The 24,991-nt window shown below is 43.3% G+C and overlaps 1 protein-coding gene across 2 annotated transcripts; it reads right to left on the bottom strand.

The window, feature by feature from the left end:
• Nucleotides 1-229: 229 nt before the first annotated feature.
• Nucleotides 230-23,942, bottom strand: LOC101485965 (protein NDRG3). 2 transcript variants are annotated; one of them, XM_024806402.2, is made up of 17 exons: nt 23,782-23,942; nt 17,344-17,415; nt 17,104-17,136; nt 13,707-13,761; nt 11,591-11,696; nt 11,311-11,431; nt 8,580-8,642; nt 8,427-8,487; nt 8,228-8,314; nt 7,355-7,411; nt 7,162-7,265; nt 6,437-6,502; nt 6,301-6,352; nt 6,173-6,220; nt 4,347-4,382; nt 4,098-4,149; nt 230-2,252 (listed from the first exon to the last, which is right to left on the bottom strand). In XM_024806402.2, the coding sequence occupies exons 3-17, from the start codon at nt 17,133-17,135 to the stop codon at nt 2,092-2,094; spliced, it is 1,101 nt and encodes a 366-aa protein (XP_024662170.1). In that variant the 5' UTR covers nt 17,136; nt 17,344-17,415; nt 23,782-23,942; the 3' UTR covers nt 230-2,091. The 2 variants fall into 2 exon arrangements, with proteins under 2 accessions (XP_024662170.1, XP_024662169.1); XM_024806401.2 differs by lacking the exon at nt 13,707-13,761 and having other exon boundaries at nt 23,782-23,940.
• Between the last annotated feature and the right edge of the window lie 1,049 nt (nt 23,943-24,991).

Raw genomic sequence — 24,991 nt, 5'->3', positions numbered from 1 at the left:
TGATTTGGTGCTGTTAAATAAAACGTGATTGAACCACAGAGGACATAGAAAGCCCACAAAAGACCCCTACTTGAATCAGAATCTCTCTCGCTGTGGGACTATTCTGGACCATGTCCCACTATGGACGTGCCACTCAGCTTCATTGAACAGCTGATTTATTTCCAGTAGAATCTGAATGTGAGTATTTTTAGCCACTAAAGAAAAGCTGAGACGCTCGGCCTCGACCGTGTCTCTGGATAACGAGTTTTATTTCATTACAAACCGTGTTTACATCGTGGAACATCCAGTGAATCAAACTTCTCTGTAACAGAACCGCTACCAAAGCTTCAGTAGAAATTTCCAAAGTAATAATACACAAATGAGTGTAATAAATACAACAAGGACAGAACCACAGTCAGAATATAGAGAAGAAAGGAAGTGAACAGTTTATGGGTCGACCCTGCTGTCCCCGCCAAACCTGAATGTTTCATAAGAGTCGACATGAAAAGCTGCTGACAAACACTGGCGTTCGTTTCCTGCTGAATCGTCCAGCAGGGGGCAGCAACACCATGACCAAGGTCACCCTTTGGCCTCGGCTGTATTTTCCATCACGTTCCAAGAAAATGTTCCTTGAAAGCTGCAGGACATTTCCAAGAAAGCCAAACAGCCTGCTGTCAACTGTAGGAGAAAAGCAGCTTCTCAGTGGGTGAAAAAACCCTGGTTCATTCTGTTTCTTTTAAACATCAGCTGTTTGTTTCCAGTAGAAACGCCTTCTGCCAAGTGTGACACTTTTATTATGCAGTGAGAAAACTGACAGCAGCTCCCATCTCATGTCTACAACATCTACGTACTGCAGAGATCTCAGCCAATGCTGAAACAAGGCTGAGCTGTACTATCACGTAATACCACTTTGATCCACTAGATGGAGCTGTGAATCAGCGTTAACATCTGTACAGTAGTGTTTCTTTCACAGTCATCACAGCTTTCTGGTAAAACACCGCCACCTTGTGGTGAAAGTTTTCATTAACATTTTTTCCCAAAAAACAATTCCTACAAATAACCAGAATCCAAGAAATGCTCCAAGATTTCTGCAGCAACTACGACCACCTCCAGCGCCCCCTGCTGCCAGCTTCAGCCTAGAGAATCCTCATCTGAGGTTTGGTTTGTTTCAGATGGAGAGCAGCAGGTTTACAGCTGAACAACATCTCATTACTCACTACACTGACACCACGGCACAGTTTGCATGCCAACACTCTACAAGGAGCATGCTGTGGACGGGCCGAATGAACCGAGCTTCAGAGACGGGAAAGAGAGGAGACTGTGGAGGTAACAGGCAGACTTCAGGATGTTTCGCTAAATTATCTGGAAAAAAATCTCTAAGTTGTTTTTACACTTGAAGCTCAGGCAAAACAAATTGTACGGCCACAGAAAATCCCGTTTAAACATCAGCAAAACAGCATCGGACGAAACCAGCTCAAAGTTCAGTCCCACTGACCTTCATGTTTTAATGTGTTTACTGAGCTGTACGAGGACCCGGCTTCATGGTGCACGCTCACAAACACCGAGGGAACCATTTAGGGAACCGCAGCTCGCGATGCCGTTTTTTGTCGTTAAACCAGGTCAAACTCGCGTCACAGATCTTCTGTCAGTGCGATTACAAAAATACATCTGGGTCGGAAGCACATCCACTTTGTAATGGGCACCAAAGAAGGGTTCATTTAAGAAACGAGCTTCATATCAACCAACACCACCAGCAAAGATAAACAAAATATTGATTATATAAGAGTAATGACTAAAAGAAGAAATCAGGAGTGAGAAAGGAGCAGTGAAGGAACACAACAGCTGTGTATACATACAAACCGACTGACCTGTGTGCAGTAACGCCTACAGAGCGCAGGAAAAAGGAGCCAACATGGCGGCAGCTAACACCGAAATGTTTATGACATCATTCAACGAACCCTAAACTCACAGGGAACAAATTTAGAGAACAGGCAGCTGGAAGTGAAGCTTTTGAGGGCTTTCTATTTTCAGGAAAAACATTTACAACTAAAAGAAAGGAAGGATCTGATTGGACGAGAGAACTGCAGGTACACAGAGGAAACGGGAACAGTCCTATGCAGTCATTTCAACAGTGTGTACTGCAGTGTTGTCAGGCTCGGCGCAGTTGGCGCCCTCGTTGGTGGTGCTGCGGCTCCGGACGCCGTCTGTGGAGCCCACGCTGGAGGCCGAGTGAGTCCTGGAGCGAACCAGCCGGGTCATCCCCGCCGTGGGCACTGAGGGGGCGACACAGATGAAAACGCGTTAGTGACAGAGTAACAGAGGGCGGAGCCAGCGAATGTATGAGCGGAGGCTGATTTGAATCGTCCGCGGTGAGCCGAGCCGCTGGATTCAAATCTGATGACAGTCTGTTCACACTGAAGCTTTGTCCTGTCATGCGTGACGCTCACTTTACACACAGACGAAGAGAAGCCGCTGTAACACTCAGGCCTTCTGCACAACAGGAAATCCACGTGTTCTGCTTTCACCCCACTGCTCTCATTGTCCGGACGGATGACTACTTTTCAGGAGGACACGACTCGAAGCTAATGGTCCAGTGTGTGGGCTCCCTCTGCACGCTCCCTCATCTAAACACAAGCCCCGCGAATGGTTCAGGTGCAGACTATCACCTGCAACACATCCTGACCAACTCTCCAGCCCTCTGTTCATGTGAGAAAACTCACTTCGACTTAAGCGAACACAGATCCATCTGACTGAGTCATGATTGTCCTGCTCTGTCTCTTCTCTGAGTGTCCCGGTGTTATGATTAAACTGTGTTAAAAGTGACACTTTCAGAGGTACTTCGTTTTGTGCAGCATGTTTCTGAAGTGCTGAGGTTTGTACAGCAGTGGAAACAAAGCAGAAGAGTTCACAGGAAGTGTTGGATTCCTGCGGTGGGACAGGTGTGTTCTCGGCCTCATAGCTTTCTCATGTCACAGTGTTTTCAGCCTTTCAGACACGAGCAGCAGCTCAGAGTCGAGCCCGAGAGCCGACAGTGTGAACAGAGAGATGTGCTGGCATGCAGCGCAGCCTGCTGGTCGCTCACTGCAAAGGAAGAAAAACGTCAGCATGCACACACATATGAGGGGGAGGACGATGGAGAGGACGAGAGGGGTTCAGATTCTGGTTGGAATCCTGATACCTGATTGGCTGCTGATGTGGTGTAAAGCAACATGAGGGACTGGAGGAAAAGAACAACAGAGAGAAACAGGAACAGAGAGGAAGGAGGGCAGGGTGAGAAACCAACATGCTGTAGTTTAATATCACTCACTCACACACACACACACACACACACACACACACACGTACGTATCAGGTGTGTGTGTTTACAACAAATCCTAAGGCAGGTCATGCTGTGCAAACTGTTACTTACACAGAAAATCTAGTGAAGCTGAGCTACAGACGGACAAACAGACAAAGACACGAGTGTGAGGGCACCACACGCTGCGTTAGTCCTGCAGGAGGAAATGTCTACAAACGTAACGCACAACCACTGTGGGCGTGTGAACGTGCTGCCATCAAATTGATGGTGAAGAGGAATGTGGTGCTGCTACGGCTGCCAGCAGACTGCTGAGGTCGCCCGTAGTTTGTCTGCAAACACTCGCTCACTGCTCTCTAAGTAGTAATGAAAGTGAAAAACACAAACTGGAAACGGCTCACTTTCAAAGTAAAAGTTGTGCTCCAGCAAAACAGCTAATATGTTTCAATGTGTACCTTTACTTTAAAAGCAAGCATTCTGCATTACTGGTGATGTCACTTTTTCCTGAACTGCGTGTCTGAACTGCTTTACAGACGCGTCGGCGTCTTCCATATAAACTACAGGCGACTGTGGCCATGTGACCAAAGTGATCACAAAGAGATTTTTGGTACAGCACCGTCGTTGTGACCAGTTTCACCCGGCGACAGCCAGCAACTGCAGGAACCACTGGCCAGCTGCTCGTAGAATTCATATGTTTTTACACTGAATACAGTGCACAACTCTCGGGTAATGTGCAAACCATAAACCAAAGCTGAGATCATACTTAACAAACTGTTAGACGCTTTTCATTTAGTATTAAGGGGAGTCATGAAATGGTACTCACTGTAACCCATCCCCTGCACAAAGTACTTGAAGGCCTCGGCTAGTTTTCCAGGCTGGTGAAAAACAAAACACAAATTTCCTCAATTTGACACAATTACTAACAACTACAAACATTAAAGTTGTATTAAGTTTCAAAACTTCAAATATGAAGGACAAATCCTGGTCCTAATCTTTATTACAACAGGATTATTTTCTTATTATTACAACATGGTGGAGGAGAAGGAACAAGCAGGGAGTTGCTGAGGCTCACCTGAACCACCTGAGGAAGTCCTCCACAGTCTGCCATCTAGTGGAGACACAAAAAAACATCATGGGGATAAAACAGCGACCCTTTAAACCAGGGGTCTCAAACTCCAGTCCTCGAGGGCCGCTGTCCTGAAACCTTTCCATGTGTCCCTGTTGCAACACACCTGAATACAATTAGTAGCTCATTAGCAAGAGTATAGAACTTGACTGCATGCTGAGGTGGCAACCCCTAACATTCATTCACTCATGAGCTGCTGTAACATGAATCAAATGACTGAATTGCCTCCTCAGCATGCAGTCAAGTTCTATACTCTTGCTAATGACATACTAATTGTATTCAGGTGTGTTGCAACAGGGACACATGGAAAGGTTTCAGGACAGCGGCCCTCGAGGACTGGAGTTTGAGACCCCTGCTTTAAACGCTACGATGACCAAAACTAACAAGCGCATTAAAGTCTAGGTTTGTAAGGCTACGTTCACACTGCAGGTCTTAATGCTCAATTCCGATTTTTTGATCAAATCCGATTTTTTTGTCTGCTCGTTCACACTACAAATAAAATGCGACAGCAAACGCGCTCTAGTGTGAACCCTCAAAGTGGCCGCATGCGCAAAAGAAGACGTCACACACAACGCGCTCTGTTTAGACCCAGAGCAAACAGTATGTTTGACTGATGGCCCTTAATGTAAAGACTTTGGACTTCATGTTTCCCAATTTTTGCTTTAAGTTATTTTGTTATTTACATAATAATGTAAATAACCTAATAATGATCCTTATTGCTGTTTTAGACGAGCGGTGCTTCAAAGGATAGCTGCAGATTTCTGTCAGAATCTGCAGATTATGCAGTACAAATAAAATGTTCACGTTTCTCCAACGTTGTCTTCCCAGCACTTTCACCAGATGGCCAGGAAGCGTTCACGATGTCTTCTCGGGCACTTCTCTGGCGCTGATAATTAGCATCTGTCTTGTGTCAGTGACGTAAAAGACGGATTTAATGCGACTTGACCGTTCACACAGCAGTCGCTTTCTAAAACATCGGATATGTATCGGATTCAGGACCACATACGAAAGTGACCCAGATCGGATTTGAAAATATCGGATTTGTGCCGTTCACACTGTCATAGTATGATCGGATATGGGTCGCATAGGGTCAAAAAAATCGGATTTGATGCGCTTTCGCCTGCAGTGTGAACGCAGCCTTAGACATACAGAGACTCTTTTAAACAGTCTGAACAAGTCTGAGAAATATTTATTAAGCAGATTAATTTTTGGATATTCAGATCACATTTCAATAATCCCTCATCAGTGGTGGTGGAGTATGATGGGAAGAAAGATTAAATTAACCCCCATGAAAATCCCACTTTCACGATAAATTCATAGAAACAAAGACAAACAATTAAAAGTTAAATTCTAAACTCAGAAAGTCAAACCGTGTCATCCGCCCACCCAGCGGGGTGAGCGGATGACCTTTTAGCCTTTTACAGCTGAAGGACAAAAATTAAAAATCCAGATCTGTGGAGGGTGGGAGTTTTAAAGGGTGCAGGGTATTTATTATGATATATGAGACTCTATTAGAAACATAAATACTGTGCAGCCTAACATAACAGTACTGATATGGTTAGCTGTGCAGTTCAGACCATCCAAGATGTTTGTGTTTCAGCTGCAGTGAGTGAAATTCGGGTGTTTTTATGGGTCCCTTACTTGGTATGTGTACGCTGATACATGTGTTGCATCCACATAGTTTACGACTGCAGCTAATCCAACTAACTAGCCCCCCCACCCCAGGTGACATCATCAGGTTTCATAAATAAAATGATGAGTAGAGACGGTACCTTGAGCAATGTGGTCTTGGTGGGATTCATTCTGGAGTTACACTCCACCTGCAGAGCGCACAGACAGTGTTCACTAGAATGTGACATCATTTACTGGCTGTTGTCATGGAAACAGGGCAGCCACTCACCACGACATCAACGGCAGGCGACGAGTCCCCGACGACCAGCAGAGTGGGACACCTGAGAAACGAGCACGCCGAATAACGGAACGAGTCACATGACCGTCAGACATGTTGAACGAGGTGAAAGAAGACGAAGACATACCTGACGGTGGTGGCTGTGTTCTCATTCAGACCAGAGACAGGACGCTCCATCTGCAGCTCGGCGCGACTAACACACACACACACACACACACACACACACACACACACACACACAGTAAGGCAGTGAAGTGGACACAGTGAGCTGCAGCATCAGTGAGTCTGGGATTTTCTTTCTTTGTAAGGAGCTCGGATCAGATCGAAGCAACGATAAAACCAATGAAAATCTGAAGCTTTCTGAAGGGTCCTTCAGCCTGTTAGCACTCTGCACTGAAACTTGATGTGAATAATGATTTGCTCACACCTGTGATGTGAGGATGTCTGTTCTGCCACCTGAGCTGTCAAAACACATGTGTCTTCTTCCTAAAGATCAGCACAGCTCTTATTTCCAGCTCCCGTCCGCTGTCACTGATGATGATTACAGGGGCTTGAAAGCAAAGCTGTCAGTGTGCGCTCTGCAGCCTGCTCTCTGTTAAACACTGTTTCTCAGATAATTACGGAGCATTTTGTTGCCCTGAAAGATGCAATTAGTCCAAACAACCTCAGTGTTTGGGTCAGGGTGCTTCTGAAAAATGAAGCATCACTTTAGCTTCAGATCGAGCTCTGAAGCAGGAAACATCCAGGTTTCCACCACATAAACCGACAGCTGTGGAGGACGATTTGAGGCGAGGATTAATCGCATTTATAAATTGCATTTATTCATCACATCCACAGTGTTCAGTGTCCTACCTGCTGTAGCTGTTGTAGAACATGGCCAGGTTGTCCTGTGGTATATCCTGAGAGATGTGGAGTCGATACGTCTGGATTATTTCCTTGTTCTCTGTTAACTCGTCCTAAACACACACACACACACAGGTTTCAGTGGTGGTTAACCACAGCTTAGAGTCATACAGAACGAGCCTGCAGTGCCTGCTGTCCTCACAGTGCTGAAGTGATGCCCCATGATGATGTCCACCAGGTTGCTTGTCCAGCCGCTCAGCTGCAGGAGACAAAAGACGAACAGACAAACTGATTCTTGGTGTTCGGCTGACAGTTTAAATGATGCTGTCTCTGTTCACACGCAGTGACTAACTGTAAGGACAGTTGAACTCTGGAGCTTGCAGACAGACCTGAGCTCGTTCAGAGCTCGCCTGCAGATGTGTCTTTCTGCTCCGTATTCTCACTCACTCGACCCGCTCTCTGCGGTTTAGACGAGGATGCTGCCTGAGCACAGCTGAACCTCTCACTGTGCATCCATCGAATAATTACCGCTCGGACATCACACAGACTTTTTGTGGCAAAAAAAAAAAAAAAAAACACCTTAATAATAATTTTCTCAAAACTGAGCATGGTGACAGTTTTCTGTGCATCCTCTTGGTAAATATTATATGGCACGTGCCACTTTAGCTGCTTCAGCCTGCTTTCAGTTGCTGCTGGCTCTGCAAGCCACTCTGCAAGCCACTTCCACTGCAGCTTCTCGATTTCATGCTTTGCATCCTCTCACTTTTTTCTGTGTGGGTCTTAGTACTGCACTCTCTTCCTTTTGGCTTTACATGCATGCACATGGAAAAGTGGGGGTGAGAACATTTCTTTCAAACCATTACCGATAAGAAAGTATCTGAAGTTGACTTTTAGTTCAATACAATTAACAAACTTCCTCTTTGTTTACTTTCTTCTTTTTCAAAAGATGCAAACTTAAAAAAAACAAATCATACGTATTCATTTTATCCTGGCTCCACATTTCTCCACCTGCAGATGTTTAAGGACAGCTGGAGTCGGTATCCAGAGTTTGTGTGTGTGTGCGTGCGTGTGTTACCTTGGAGGCAGCCCAGTCGATCCAACCCTTGGCACACGGGTCAACGTTAATCAGAACTAAACCCTCCACCAAACTGGGCTCATTCAGCTGAAACACGACAACAACCGTCATCAGTTACATCATCTTCATCATCATCATCATCAAGACTGAAAACCAGCGACCCTCCTGTCCCTCCTGTCCCGTCCTGTTTGCTACTTACTGCCAGTTTGGTGAGGACGTATGCTCCGGCTCCAACGCCGATACCAATCACGCTCTTTATGCTGATGATGTCACACAGATACACATTAGGGTATGCTGTCTGTCTGAAAATTACCCATCATGCACTTGACTGAACAGAAGACGGCAGACTTACTGAAGCTGGGTCATGACAGATGGCAGCATCTCAGCCAGCTCATCCATGCTGGGATACTGGTACCTACACACACAGTCATGTTTACATCACTTCAGAGGACATCACACCCACTTGGGGACGGAGTAACTCACATCTGACACACAGATGTGTGTCAGATAGTGTGTCAGTGTCAGATAGTCTTCGTTTGTGTAGAACAGAACTTTTGAGAGACGGGGAACCTCGGGGAGAAGCTTGTAAAGAAGACACCACTGCCACTGACTTCTATAAATAACTGACGCCTGGAGAATAGTTGAGTGGGTTATTATTTTGTCAAGACAGAGACCATCGTAGGCGGTCTGTGTGTCATTTTACTTCCAAAAGATGGAAGGTTGTCTTCAAGTTGTTTTGTTGCTTTAATTAATTTATTATCAGCAACAATATAAAATTATGCACAAAAGGAATTACTAATGTAAAAAAAACAACTTGGTTTTGTTTATATATGTTTATATATAAACAAAACTCCAAAACACATTTCTAGCTTTAACTGAACTTCAAAGCAGAGCTACTAGATCACTTAAATTACACAACTGAAAGCATGTGTGTATTGTTTGTGTATTTATACACAAGCACTCATATTTATTCAAATAATTTTAAAAAAGTTCATTTACCTGTTACTACCACACAACAAATCTGGTCGTTGGTACTTCTTGGCTTGTGTAGCCACCAGGTAACAAAAGCTCAACACTGCCCCCTAGCATCCTGGAGCACTTCTGTTGTGTTTTGTACGTGTTTTGTATGTAGGGGCCACCGTAAATATACTTTTATTTATTCGAATAAATCATATAATACAAAAACCAACTATTTACATTTTAACTTTTGACTATTTAAATTTTCAGCTTTTTCCTTTTAAACAAATTTAAAGTGAAACAACACAAAACACTGCAAACCACAACACAATTAAATATAAATTAAAATATGAAAACAAAAAGAAGATGCACATTCTCTGTCATATGGACCTGCATGAATAAACTTTCTGAATCCTTTATCATCCACAGCTGTAAATAGTTGTGGATGATTACTATACCTTTCTAATGTGACGTTGTTGTCCCTGGCTCTCTCTCTCTCCCTCCCGCTCTGTTCCTGTGCTACTGAGTGTAACTACCGCCCCTCCCCCCTCTGCCCAGCGCAAAGCACAAGGCTCACGTGCGGAGTGAAGCGGAAAAAAGTGAGAGAGAGAGAGAGGAAAAAAACAAACCACGGCTCCCAATAAGGAGCCGGCTTGCGTCGTTCACTTTGAAGATCTGGCTCCAAGAGCAGTGTCGTTCACGACCGACACATCACTAACCAACATTTTAAGCGCTGTTAGAAAATCATCTTTCTTTGTTAGATTTAGTCTGCTGCTGTTTACTTTGTAGGTCATTATTTGTTGTCACTACTACTATACCGGTTTGGATGAATTATTATAAATTATTTTCAACATTTTCTTTGTGTAATGTAAACCCACTACATAATATAAAGTCATTTTTATTGCCTGAAAACAAGAGAAAACAAAGTTCTTGCTGAAATAAAGAACTGGCATTCATCACAGGCCACATTAACCCTTCCACACAGTCAGTCCTGCAGCACTTTGTTCTACAGCTTTTCCCCATCATGCACACACTGATGGATGCATCAGGAACGTGGCTCAGCATCCTGCCCCATCCAAACCTGCTTTAACTGCAACCAGTGGACAGTTAAAGCAGTGCAGCGATCATAATATCCAGTGCTGTGAAAATCATTCTTATCAGATGTAATCGTATTCATAACAACAAACTGCTTCTGCTGTCACAGTGTACAGCCGCTGTGGGTGGATTGTCCGAGCTGTGTTTCCACACACCAGCAGAAGCTGCTACTGCACAGCTGAAGGTGGGAACAATCACCGTCTGACACCGTCTGTCTCTCTGCTTTATTATTTACAAATCTGAGTGGAAAATTAGAAGATTGTGAAGAAGCATAATCTACACAATAGCTCTGCATAGATTTAGGGTCCAGTGTTAACGTGACACTTACTAATGTAACCGACCACTGTAACTGTGTGTAAAGGAAGAGTGTTCTTCCTAAGCTGGTGCAGGTTTCTCTGACAGCTCCTGTTTCTGCTAACAAGTCAAAATGCTGCAAATATCAGGACACTTCAGGTTAAATACGGGTTTTTAAAAAAAGCAGCAAGCATTCCTGAAGTATGTTGTTGCAACATTATAACTGTTTTTATTAAATATAGTCTTTTTCTATTCTTTGCAGAATCTATTTTTGCATAAAGTCTTTGAGGTTTAGACTAAGATTTGAACTCCAGAAGGTTTTATTGCACAGTAACGACATAAAACTTCAACTTAACTTAATATCTCTGATATTCTGGATTCAAACAAATCTGATGCATTTTCTGATTTCAAAATAAAAATCAAGTCAATGACTAACGTCAGCTCTGACACTAAACAGAGTCCTCACAATCCTCCGAGGTAGTTTTCTTGATTTAAAAACACAGCCTCACAGAAACACAGCAGCTGTTCAATGGGGACAGTTTTGTGTTAACAGCAGATCAGCCACAAGAAAACACTGGTGAGTGTTACACCATGGAAAACGGCACCTGTGTGTGTGTGTTAATACCCAACAGAGCATGCTGAGTGTGTGTGTGTGTGTGTGTGTGTGTGTGTGTGTGTGTGTGTGAGTGTGTGTGAGTGTGTGTGTGTGTGTGTGTGTGTGTGCGTGTGTGTTTTACCCTGTAGGGAATATAGGAGCGTTCTCCTGCTGTCCCGGAGCATCAACATGCAAAACTGAGAAGTGCTGCGTCACTTCCTGCATGTCTTCAAAGTTAAAGAGGCTGTTGAAACATGACTTATCTACACACACACACACACACACACACACACACACACACACACACACACACACACACACACACACACACACACACACACACACACACAAGAAAACAATGTGTTGTGTTTTTGTTGTCACATAATTCGTTGCTTCATTAACCGTGTCCGTGTTTTACTCACGGTTGAGTCCGATGTCGTGGTAGGTGAGGATCGTGGGCCGGTTGCCTTTAGCGGCCCCCCTCATGGTGACGTGCAGCACGCCGTGGGCCGTCTCCACATCGTGCTCCTGAGCAGCATCGCGAACAACACACAAACCCCGCCCTGTCAGCACCGACAACAAACATGCACTGCAGCACGGAAGGGGGGGGGGGGGGGGGGCTCTAATATCTGGAGTCATTTTAAAACAGTAAACAAGTGTCAGCAGCTCTGAACAGATCATTCATGTTCATGTGATCAGGAACCACGCCACACGAACGCGTGGCGACTCTCAGCCTGTCACAGGCTGTGTAGGAAATCATCCACATTCATCTGGTAACAGATGGAAACACAGGCAGGCGCACAGACCTGTGAATGGATTCATGGGTGCTGTAATCTCATTACTGACTCATGGAACCACCTGACAGATCCCATTAATGGATCTCAAGTTCATACTTACTCACATGCACACACAGTTTTACATGTTTGGATCTGCGGCACAGTGAGAGCATTCGTATGCTTTTACTCAAAGCACAGAGTCAGCGGACACACAGAAGAGCACCTCACTAAGTAAATATACTATAAACGTGCTAATAAACAACATCATGTGACACGTGACTACGCCATTTTCACACCTGCACTGCATTAACCTCAGCGGCTCTGTAACACCAGGTCTTCAGTTCTATTTTAAAAAGTCTGCATGAACAAAATGATCAATTTTTAATTTCAGTTACAATTTTGGGTTCCAATTAATATTAGAACAAGAACAGAAGTTTGTTTCAGCACATTTTTCTTTTACTTTTTCCAGAAAAGTCCAAACTCTCCCCCCTCCAGGCTGTGGAATAACTGCTTCAGTACACACAGATTTACTTATTTAGCTTTTCCAGTTCAACTGTAATTAAAGTTCAAGCAAATCCACTTAATTAAAACACAGATTTCTATTTTGATGTACTCTCAATTTTTTCCAGTCTTTGAGAAACCTCGTTAAATAATTGTGATCACTGGCAAGTCCATAGTACGTGGACTTCTGTACAAATGATTTAAGGTACTATCAGTATCAATTCAGAATTGTGTCTAAAGCAGGTCGTTTCCTGCTGCGTGCTTCATGTGAGAGAGGAAAACTGTGGAAAAGATCCCAGGATGACTCTTCTGAAACTTCCTGTGTGAAACCAGGCTGAGTACAAGCCCGTGCGTGAGGTTCAGTGCACGTAAACACGAGGATGCTTGAAAAGTCAGTTTCTTTGATGAGTCTCATTTCTACAAGTGAGCACAGCAACAAGACACGTGCGTCAACGTGAGGACTGGAAATAAATTAGGCTGATGATGTGAATCTGAGGACTCGCTTCATGCAGACCTTTATTCAGGAGTGCGGTCAGACGGGCTCAGGACCTGTGATGTGGAAAACAAGTGGAGGGATTCACCTTTGTATGAAAGTGTGAGAGCTTTTCTCTGGATTGGTGAGTCAAACTGTGATACTTCCTCTAGCAGAAGTTTGTAGGATGAAAGTCTGCAGGCAGCAGAGTGAAGCTCCAAGCATGTTTAAAACAAAGTGCTTTAGCTAAAGTGTTACAGCTGTTCCTGACTTTGGGGAAACAGTGTATCTTAAAAGAATAAGAAAACACATTATGAAGCCTCTATACTGAACTGAACTCAAAAATTAGTTTTCACAGTTTTCCAATGCAACGGCTGAGTCTCTGCTTTGACAGCACGCTTTATTCAAGTGGACCTCACACGGTTCTGAGGTCCACTTCGGCGACCTCTGAACCGTCTGAGGCAGGAAGTGAATTCCCTGCAATCAGAAATAGTGGTCTCAATGCTGTTACTCATGCAGTACCATCAGAGCAGTGACAGTGAGCCCAAACACGCAGCCACAGTCATGAAGAACAGTCCTCAGACACGATAGCGCTGTACATAGACGGACGTGTTGTAAGTAACATTTTAACGGATTAATATCACAGCATGGAAAAGCAGCCAACTCCTCTCCAGCTAACTCGAGGCAACTAAAAGCAGAGAGCAAGCTACGAAGCAAACTGGCTCAGCAGCTGTAAGGTATCAGCTGGTGAAGCATGACTCCAGAGGAGCTAATGAGCAGCTGACTCACCACCCCAACTTCTAAAGAACAGAAGATCTGGTGCAGATCCAGAGAGTCAGACATCCTGACAGAGGACAGGAGGAAGAGAAAAGGTTTCAGAAAGATGGAGGTCAGCCGTGCTGACGTCCTTCAGCCTTCTGCTGAGTGAACACAGAGACGGGAAGCGGGGGTGGTATGATTGGATCAAGAGACATAATCCATGTGGTCATTGGCCGAGAAGTGGAAGGTCTTAAAGTCTAACCAGTCGAACCTGCCCTCTCTCTATCTGCAGTCCCCTTCAGCTTCAGGTACTTTATTTCTACCTGCAGGAGGTTTGATGAGAGCTCCCTCCACTCATACAAACCACACAGACGACACAGGCGTACTGCAGGTGCAGCTGCCAGTAGAGCAGGGCGATATGGCCAAAAATATTTATCACGATATATATTTGAAAATTTGCGATAACGATATAACCGACGATATAATTGATGCGAGACAAAATACAACTCCACAACATTACTAGCGCAAAAAGACAACCTTCCATTTATTTTCACTTAAACAAGAAGCTGGTTTTTATGTACATTAAAGCTTTATAAAAATGTAACAGTGCAAATGCAAATTCCTTGCTGAAAGTTTAACCAAAAGGCATTTCCAGTAGAAATGGGCTGACATATCCTGAGCATAACCATGTATAATATCCACTGAAGTTAAAAAGAGGTGCTTTGCAACATTAAACTGCAGTGTGCAGTACGCATTTTTCGGACCATAAGGTGCACGGGATTATAAGGCACATTAAGCGAAACAAAGCAGTCAGATAAATCAAACTTTATTAAACTCATTCTTCTTGCTTCCTCCACTTCTGTACCATTGATTCATTAATGTTGAATTCTCTGGCAGCTGCTCTATTCCCATGTTGTTGCAGTATATTAATGACTAACCTCGTATTGTGGATGGATTATCTCAGTTGTTCTCCTGACTGAAGTTTGGTCCGTTTACAGCATCCTGCCATGCGACTGCATTTGTCTCTAACTATCAGGAACCTTAACGTTAACTTTTATAAGTGGAAAAGTGTTAGTGTTCGTCCTCCAGCTTCACTGTTTATGTTATGCTAACATAGCTGTGTCGCTAGCGATCACATAGCACATCATTATATACCAGCTAGCCCAACTTCAGTAACCCTACAAACGTCACTGCTGTTTAGTTTTCTGTCTTCATTTATGTTGGAAGTGATAGCAGAGCTGTACGTTTGATTTTTTTCAGAAATCTCTCAGTCAGAACATGCAATATCATGCTAAGGTAACTAGCGAAACTAGCGAGCTAACTTCCGCTAGCTTCCTGCTAACTTCTAACTTCGTTAAATGTAATACATTTTGTTTTCATGGATGCCTGGAAGTTAAACTTTATAGTTACACCTGGTAAAGCAGCAATGCTGATCGTTTTATTAAAGATGAAAGAATTTAGACAGTTTTTAACTCTAAGTGATGCTGCAGTGTTGTTTGACCTGAAGATTACGGAGTTTAGGACCCAGATTACTCCCAGATTTAAGAGCATCTTAGTCCGACAAATATGACAATAACAACGGCCGCTTGCATGTTCTGCAAAAAAATGTGCTTTGTCGTGTATCTGACGGACAAACACCAAACCAGTTCCACATCACTGAAGTTGCACCATTTTTACAAACCAATTCTGGTTCATCTGTTTCACTCAACAATCGGCCATGTGCGTATGAAAACAAAGGCACTGCGCATGCGCGTTTTACTCCCATTCTATCGCGATATTTCATTTTCCTATCGTTGCCTAACATTATACCGGTATTACCGTGAACGGTATAATATGGCCCAGCCCTAGCTGCCAGCTCAACAGGTGGATTTAACACCATTACCCAGAAATCAGTGGATTTATCCACCTGGCTGTTTTTAAGAAAAGCTCAGATCACTAGAAAAGAAGCAAACTCACAGCTGCACACTCTGAGTGAACCACCTGAGACGTTTGTGGAACTTTTTAATTAAACTTCATCTCCTGCTCTTGAAACTGACTAATTTAAAAGTCTGCTGAGAATTTACTGTCCTGATTAATCTTCAGTCCTCTAACAGAACACACAGACACCTGAGTCTGGACCTGTGGACCGTGCTGTTGTGCTGATTTGGGAAGTTCTAGGATTTTTTTCTCCAGATGTTGTGGAGCACTATCTAGCAGGTATCTGTGTGACGCAGCTGTCCAGTTTATGGGTGCAGGCTGATATCCGAGCTAGCTAGAATTAGCTAATAACTTAGCACTGTGCCCACTTGACTAATTCTGATCTACAGCAAAAATACCCAGTCTGTAACCAGTGGGTGATATGAAATACACTGAATGTCATCTACTGTATTATTGGCGTTTTTATTTTTGTTTTAAATTGTGAGGAAAATGTCGATTTCCCTGACACGAACACAGCTGGGGAACAAACAGTCCGAGCAGCAGCTCACTGCTCTACATTTACCCCGTCGCTGATGCAGACTGACCTGCTGTGACGTTAATATGACGGGTCCAGAGGATCGATCCATGTGCAGTCCTGCTGACTTCAGCCTCACAGTTCTCCTCAAATATGACAGACTGGGACACTTTCCATCCATACAGTTAAACTCTGCTTGTTTGTCTTTTTTTGGACCAGCCTTTGTTTTTATTACAAGGCAGGAAGAATGCATAGTGTATTATCACATCAGCTGACATCATGCATGTCATCTCAGGATCGGTCCAAGCAGGTTTAGAAGACCCTAAACTCACACTGAGGTTGGACCAGAGGGCCACAGCTAAATCAGCTGAGAGAGTCCAAAAACTGAACAGCCCCTTTCACAGTCAAACCTTCAGATTAAAACACAAGAACTAGATCAAAGTGAGGGGGAAATAAACACTCCAAAATGAAGAAAACCTCCAGTTCTGGACAGTTAGAGTGCTGAAATAGCCCAAACACATACCACAGCTGGGTGCTGATACAAAAACAGGCTGCTCTGTAAATGCTTCCACCCCCTCTGCTTCCACGCATGTAAAGGTGAACAACAGTTCAATAAAACATGTGCCTCCATCAGCGCCGCTTCTAATAATAGCTAATATTGAACGTGACTGATCAGTGTGGACTTGTTTCCTCCTAAATCGATTCTGCTCAACAACACACAGCAGCCATCAAACAGCAAACACTGTTTGATGGGCCTGTAATTACACAAGGATGAAGTATCTCTGAGGTTTTATCCACTTCTCTCACACAGAGTCACTTTCATTCTCAGCTACAGGTTATCAAATAAACTTGTACTGTTCACTCTAAGAATTTTAAAGAAGACCCTGCTGGGGTCATTACTAAGAACTCTCACGGTTGGTGGCCGTGTTACATCTCAGAAACAGTTAAATGTTGTCCATGAATACAATATGAACAGAATTTCTGCTGATGACTCACCTGACAATCGAAATCCTGGAGATTCCTCCCATTCTGAAGAGACAGAGACAAAATTGTCACTTTTTATGTCAATCGCAGTTTCCAGGAACTGAACACAAAGACGACTGTACCTCTGTATTTTATAATTCATTTGACAGAAAATCATTTTCCTCAGAAGTAGCTTAATAAAAGTTTACAGTTTACTTCATCCAACTCCTGGACTCCAGGTCTGAGGGCACCCTGTAAGCCCCACCCCCTCACCTGTCCTGTCAGCAGTGGTTTGATCTCAGTGAGCTGGACATCATGTAGCTCCTCCATCATAGGACAATCCACCTGTTAAAGCACACAAACAGGAAGAGGAACAGTTTGTTTTACTTGCAGTTGTCGAGACTTCTAATAAATACATATATAAATAAAAACAACGTTCCTGTTTGTTTTTGGGGGGGGTGGTCAGAAGCATAAGAGGAAGCAAAAGTAAGTAAATAAAAAACAGCTGACACTGTTTCACATCCACAACAATTTAACTTTTAAACAAACATTAAGAACAAACTGTGTAGGAAGTAAAACTTGACTCATTTTACTACAGTTTATTAGCCTTTAAAACAACGAGTTCACCAAAACTAAGCCTTCTGATTCCTGTGCTGCAGGAAGGAAACCACACAGCCTCAGACCTGAAGCTGCTGGGCGTATGTGGCACATCAAGATGCTAATGTTTAATCCAATTTTATCCATGCATGTGTCTTAAAGCCCCTCAGGCCTGAACATGGCAGCTCTGTAGTTTACCTGTAACCCTTCAGGCCAACTTTACCAGCACAAAAACGTGAAACTTTCATATCCAGCTTTGAAAGTAGACTCAAAGAAACAGCCCGCTGTGCCAAAGCCTTGACCCCTTTGTTCTTTGTCGGCAGCTTCTCTTTACACTGACTGGAGACGTACCCAGTTTCTCAACTAGCTTGGAAATTCTCTTCAGCATCAACTTTCATTTTTGCTGCACTTTCTGTTGGCTGCGCCCGTCTCTTTAGTTTGCCCTGCGTGGACTGCAGCACTACAGCTACAACTCCACTAAGAAACTTCGGACACGCATGTTTTTAAGATAAAGATTTGCTAAGAGCTGAATTTGGTTTCAGTTGGTACATGTGAGCTAAATGAGCACATAAAATGTTAGAACAGACTCACAAAGAATTTAAAGAGTTTCAAAGTTTTAATTCAATGGATTTTATAAATGAGTGCTGGCATTAAAGTTTATGATCCAGCAGCTGTGAAGATCTCACAGGTGTGACTGTCACAAGTATTTAACGATGACAGTTTTCTTCCTGAAGGTTTCCTTTAATACAGACAATTTCATTTTTGTGAATGTGTTTCCATGACGTGTGTGAGTGTGGAACAGATATGTTTCATCATGTAATAAAACAGTTGTGAGAACATTGTTTTCTTCTTTTTTGATGTCTTATTCATGACACAATTATCTAATTTATTTTCAAATTAACTTGGTTAATTTCAATGGAATTAAAAATAACATTTTCATGACTATTTTAAAAACAATATTATAAATGAAATACCTAATACCATGATGCATGAGAGTGGAGGTGGAGCTCTATCAGTGGAAGAAACACTTCCTCACCCATCTAAGTGAGCTCCTCAGTCCCAGCCAACAGCAGTACAGTTGTCCACTAACCAACAATGGGCCGTGAGCTCATACAAACTAATATAGCGTACACGGTTATGTACCAAAATCAACACTGCAAATTAGGGCTGGGCCATATTATACCGTTCACGGTAATACCGGTACAATGTTAGGCAACGATAAGAAAATAAAATATCGCGATAGAATATGGGTAAAACTTGCATGTGCAGTGCCTTTGTCTTCATACGCACGTGGCCGAAAAGCATGGCGGCGACGGAGAATGAGGGACAGCGGATCGTTGAGTGAAACCGATGAACCAGAATTGTTTGTAAAAATGGTGCAACTTCAGTGATGTGGAACTGGTTTGGTGTTTGTCCGTCAGATACACAAGAAAGCACTTTTTTTTGTAGAACATGCAAGCGGCCGTCGTTATTGCCGTATTTGTCGGACTAAGGCGCTCGTAAATCTGGGAGTAATCTGGGTCCAAAACGCCGTCCACTTCAGGTCCCAAAGTCAAATGAACACTGCAGCATCACTGAGCGTTAAAAACTGTCTAAATTCTTTCATCTTTAATAAAAGGATCAGCATTGCTGCTTTGCCAGCCAGGTGTAACTATGAAGTTTAGCATCCAGGCATCCATCAAAACAAAATTTATTACATTTAACGGAGTTAGAAGTTAGCAGGAAACTAGCGGAAGTTAGCTCGCTAGTTTCGCTATTTACCTAAGCATGATATAGCATGTTCTGACTGAGAGATTTCTGAAAAAATTCAAACGTACAGCTCTGCTCCTCTCTCTGACTTCCAACATAAATGAAGACAGAAAACTAAACAGCAGTGACGTTTGTAGGGTTACTGAAGTTGGACTAGCTGGTATATAATGTGCTGTAAACGGACCAAACTTCAGTCAGGAGAACAACTGAGATAATCCATCCACAATACGAGGTTAATCATTAATATACTGCAACAACATGGGAATAGAGCAGCTGTGATAGAATACAGCATTAATGAATCAATGGTACAGAAGTGGAGGAAGCAAGAAGAATGAGTTGAGTAAAGTTTGATTTATCTGACTGCTTTGTTTTGCTTAATGTGTCTTATAATCCCGAGCACCTTATAGTCCGAAAAATACATATTTGACTTTTTTATTTGGCACACTGCACTTAATGTAGCAAAGCACCTCTTTTTAACTTTAGTGGATACTATACATGGTGAACTCAGGATATGCCAGCCCATTTCTACTGGAAATGCCTTGCTTTTCAGCAAGGAATTTGCATTTGCACTGTTACATTTTTATAAAGCTTTAATGCACATAAAAAACAGCTGCTTGTTTAAATGAAAATAAATGGATGGGGTTTTTTGCGCTAGTAAAGTCGTGGAGTTGTATCTTGTCTCGCATAAATTATATCGTCAGTTATATCGTTTCAAATATATATCGTGATAAATATTTTTGGCCATATCGCCCTGCTCTACCGCAAATCACATATTGGGTAAACCAAACAACCAAATTAGAGGAGAGCAGAACACAGAAATCATCAGGCTGGGACTCGTCAGTCAATTTAACACCTGCAAGCCAGTGTGCAGGTGTTAAACCAACACAGAGGAACGTTGGTTTAAACAGAGAATCAAGGATGACGCTTACGTGAAAAGGAAAAAGAAACATCTCTGAAATGAGGAGGAGGTCTTAGAGTACATCTTTCACCATCTTAGCAATGTAGGATTGCATATTAACAATCCTACATTGCTAGTAAATAATGCTAGTTCCAGTAACCACACAACTGCACCGTTTGTTGGGGAAACCTGCAGTCGGCTCAGAGTGCAGAGGTCACCTGGACAAGCGACGAAACACCCCTCCCACCCAAAATCACACATCCAGATGAATGGAATCGACTTTCACTAATACCAGAAAATGTCATGGTGTGAATTAATTTGATTTCCATTGGACCGACATTCTATCCTTCCATCCATCCGTGGATGGATGAACCCAGTCTCTGTGCCTCTGTCACAGTCCACCTGTGGGACAATTCACCCTGTGTAATCCAACTGTGTGACTCTAATGGAAACAGTGATCTCTGGCTGGAAGTAAGCCATCCTCCTGTGTGTGTGTGTGTGTGTGTGTGTGTGTGTGTGTGTGTGTGTGTGTGTGTGTGTGTGTGTGTGTGTGTGTGTGTGTGTGTGTGTGTGTGGGCAGACAGCTTGGGTAACAGTGTTTCAGCAGAGTGGTTTGGATGGATGTTGAGCTTCCTGTGGGCACTTTGGCTCCAACCCAAACACACAATCGGCGTGCGAGTCAGATGGAGCTCAAACTGAAAACAAAACGAGCTCAATCCCAAACCCAAACATGAACGGTACAGAAATTAAACTGATCTTTTTTACAATTAGATTTTACTCTTATTATGCGGCACTGAGGTGAAACAGATTTATGCGTCTTCTAAAAGAAAATGTCTTCTCAGGACCGGGGATCAGAGACCAGGGAGGATGACTGTTTCTATGCAGTAGTTGAGGCTCCTTTTGAACATTTGCAGCAACCTGATATGAGACACGCGGCGAATCCAAAAACTACACCTCAACTTAGACATGCTGCAGTTTTTATTTTAACTACCATTCTGAGGAAAAATATAGACATTACCTATTATATCAAAGTTATATCAAAGTCCAACAAGAGCTTGAATTCAGTGCAAAATTCAAATTCAAAATTAGTGTAAAAATCCATCTGATTTCAACATGATTTATTTCAAATGTGGCTCATCACAGCACGCTTTTAGAGCTCATCTGGCTGAGAATGATGGGCCTCGCATATAAAAGCCACTATGTGATGAGCTGGGAGTGAGAATCTGGGTTTGTGTCCACCCCAGGCTCTTTGCTGCATCCACAGTCTGCAACAAAACCGATGACCTGATGGTCCAGGCCCAATAAAGCTGACTGGCCAGCCATTGGTCTGTTCCTGCCACTGATGCTGTTTCCAATCAGCAAACAGACTGGTACAACCCTGACTAACCAACAGTTTTTCTTTCCTGATGGTATCTCAGTGTTGTATTAAGGCAGCGTGTGAGGCAACTGAAACACAGAGGCTGTTATTAGTGGTGTGGTAAACACAAGTGAAGGTGTCTGTGGTGACGGTTTCATTCATGTGTCTAAAAATGGAGTGCAGACTTTAAAATGTGTTTCGCAGCACACTTGTGACTAAAACAGCAGCACAGATGGTGCTGTGGTAGTTTATGGTGAGCTGATGCCTCTTCTCTCACAGCAAGTGGCAACGAGGCGGAGCCACGACCGAGGCGGCGAGCCCAGGTGGAGTGAAAGAAAAGGACTCAAAGCAACAGCAGCACCACTCGTCACTGTGATTAAAAGCTCAGTGGGGGAAAAGCCATTAAGAGTCCTTTAATAAACCGTGTGATCAACTGAAATATGAAGAAGTGACTTTTCGAGCCGCTCCTGTCTACCACAGGTTTGTTTAACACAGAAACAAAGAACAGGTTAAATAAGTTTATGCTAAACTTTGCTATCCTCTCAGTTTCTAGCAGCGATGCCTGCAGCATGAGAGCGAGGCTGAGCATTGCCGCTCCTACATTAAAGCTCAAGGTACCAGCAGTAAAAATTTGTGTTTCATTTATTCGCAGCTTCAGTTTTTATTTCTCTTATTATTATTTTTTACATGTTTCTGTGATATAGTGACTGTAGAGGCTTATATCAGCTTCTGGAGATTCATCCCTGCCTCCCAGTCTGTGGGCTTCTGCTTGTCCACCTGCTTTTTAAGGACTGACCAACGAAATAGGTTCTAAAAGACCAATTCAAAATTCCCAATGACCCAAGAGATATAATATTATATTATTACTATTATTAGACTGTGAAACTGAGAAGAAAGCTGTGCTGTGAGCCTAACACAGGAGTCCTTAAAGTCATCATATATTTGCTCTTTTAGTGTCTTTGTGTGCGTTTCTGTAGCTCTTCATCTACAGATTCATACATGGTCTCATCCTACACCATAGGTGTCAAACTCTGGCCCACGGGCCAGATTTGGCCCGCAGCCTAATTACATTTGGCCCGCGAAGCCATACCAAATTATTATTAGAGCTGGCCTGCTGGTATTATACAGCTAATATATATATCGTTTAGTATTAAGCTTTGCTTGTTCCATAATCAGTTTTTCAGCAAAACTTGTTTGAGTCCAAAAGAAAAGATTCATTCTTAAATCTGGAGGAAGATTTTTTTCCTCCATAAATATTAATGTTAGCCCGCGACCTTGTTCCAGTTTTGAATTTTGGCCCACTGTGTATTTGAGTTTGACACCCCTGTCCTACACATTAATATTTATCGGTGATTCTTGCAGGGTTTATGAAAATGCTGTTGAAACACATTTAATGGCCATAAATCTCAGGAACCCGCACAGACATTTGTTATGTCAGATAACACAGACCCTCTGCCTTAACTGTATATAGAACAGCCCCATTTAAGCCAGGAACCTCAATAAAGAAATCAATAAAATTGATTGATTATGCCCAGACTATAAACAAATGGAATGAACTGCAGCTTTATATCAGAAGGGGCTGAAAACGAGCTGATAAAATCAAAGGTAAATGATCAGGACGTGCGGCACTAGCAAAAGTGAGGAGACTGACATCATGAGCGGATTTATTTAATCCCAGCTCTATAAACAAGCCTCATCACGACGTTCTTGTAAACGCCTCAAACAGCTACGCACCTGCCGACATCCATCCGACTAATTAACGTGTAACAACAATAGATGCGAGGCTGGGCTTAACGGGATGTACCGAGGCTGTCCGCCCACACGCCCACACACACAGTGGCAGGAGTTATACTGTGGAGGATCTTTAACGTTTAACGTTAATGAGCGCGGATGCTAAGCCGCAGACCGACCGTTGCTACGTTACCGACACACACCTGTTACCAAACACACCGCCGCCATGTAAGCTAGTTCTCCGAGCTAATAACCTCCACCACTAACTAGTAAGAGTTAACACTGAAACTAACCCGCTCATTTACCCGTTAACTGGTTAATTATCCTGAAGAGCAGTCATTAGTTCGTGCCGAGCCGAGTCGGACCAGACGCTACTCACCGTGTATTGTTAACGCCGGAATCTGCTCAGGTTACCGGTTTAATCCAGCAGCCTGTGACCGTTTCAACGTCAAAGACAGCCGTTAAGATCGACGTGGTCGCGAGGATCCTCTCTCACTGACTGAGCTCGCAACCAGCAGCACGCGGACAGTCCGGGGCGGAGCTACGTCAGCGTAAACAACAGGTCACGAGATCAGCCGCCATATTCTCAACAGGTGTCAAAATTTTCCACGAGCACCAGAAGCTTTGTTTCTGATATAAGATAAGATAAGATAACCTTTATTAGTCCCACACGTGGGAAATTTGTTTTGTCACAGCAGGAAGTGGACAGTGCAAAAGTTATGAGGCAAAAATTAGAATACAATAAGAATAAATACAGTACACAACTGTACAGAATAGAATAAAATAATATACTATATACAGTAGAATAAAATAGAATAAAAATATACAATAAGATAAAAATAGAATACGAATGCTATATACAACTGAGTAAAAATACAACGATGCCAGAAAAGATTATTGCACTTAGTATTATTGCACATGTGTGGATGTGTGTGCTTGATCAGTTAAAGTCTTTGTTGTGGAGTCTGACAGCAGTGGGGAGGAAAGACCTGCGAAATCTCTCCGTCCCACACCGTGGGTGCCGCAGTCTCCCACTGAAGGAGCTGCTCAGTGCTGTCACAGTCTGCTGCATGGGGTGGGAGATGTTGTCCATCAGGGATGACAGCTTAGCCGCCATTCTCCTGTCACTCACCACCTCCACTGGGTCCAGAGGGCATCCTAGAACAGAGCTGGCCCTTCGGATCACCCTGTTCAGTCTCTTCCTGTCCCCAGCAGAGATGCTGCCGCCTCAGCAGACCACACCATAAAAGATAGCAGAAGCCACCACAGAGTCATAGAAGGTCTTCAGGAGTGGGCCCTCCACTCCAAACGACCTGAGTCTCCGCAGCAGGTACAGCCTGCTCTGCCCTTTCCTGTAGAGGGCGTCTGAGTTATGAGTCCAGTCCAGTCTGTTGTTCAGATGAACACCAAGGTACCTGTAGCTGTCCACAGCCTCAATGTCCATACCTTGGATGTTCAGTGGTTGCAGTGGAGAATGCTTGTGCCTGCGGAAGTCTACCACCAGCTCCTTGGTTTTACTGGCGTTGATCTGGAGGTAGTTCAGCTGGCACCAGTCCACAAAGTCTATATATATATATATATATATATAT

This window comes from Maylandia zebra, linkage group LG20 (genome assembly GCF_041146795.1).
Source record: "Maylandia zebra isolate NMK-2024a linkage group LG20, Mzebra_GT3a, whole genome shotgun sequence".
Classification (NCBI taxonomy): Eukaryota; Metazoa; Chordata; class Actinopteri; order Cichliformes; family Cichlidae; genus Maylandia; species Maylandia zebra.
This window is presented reverse-complemented; position numbering and strand designations above follow the sequence as displayed.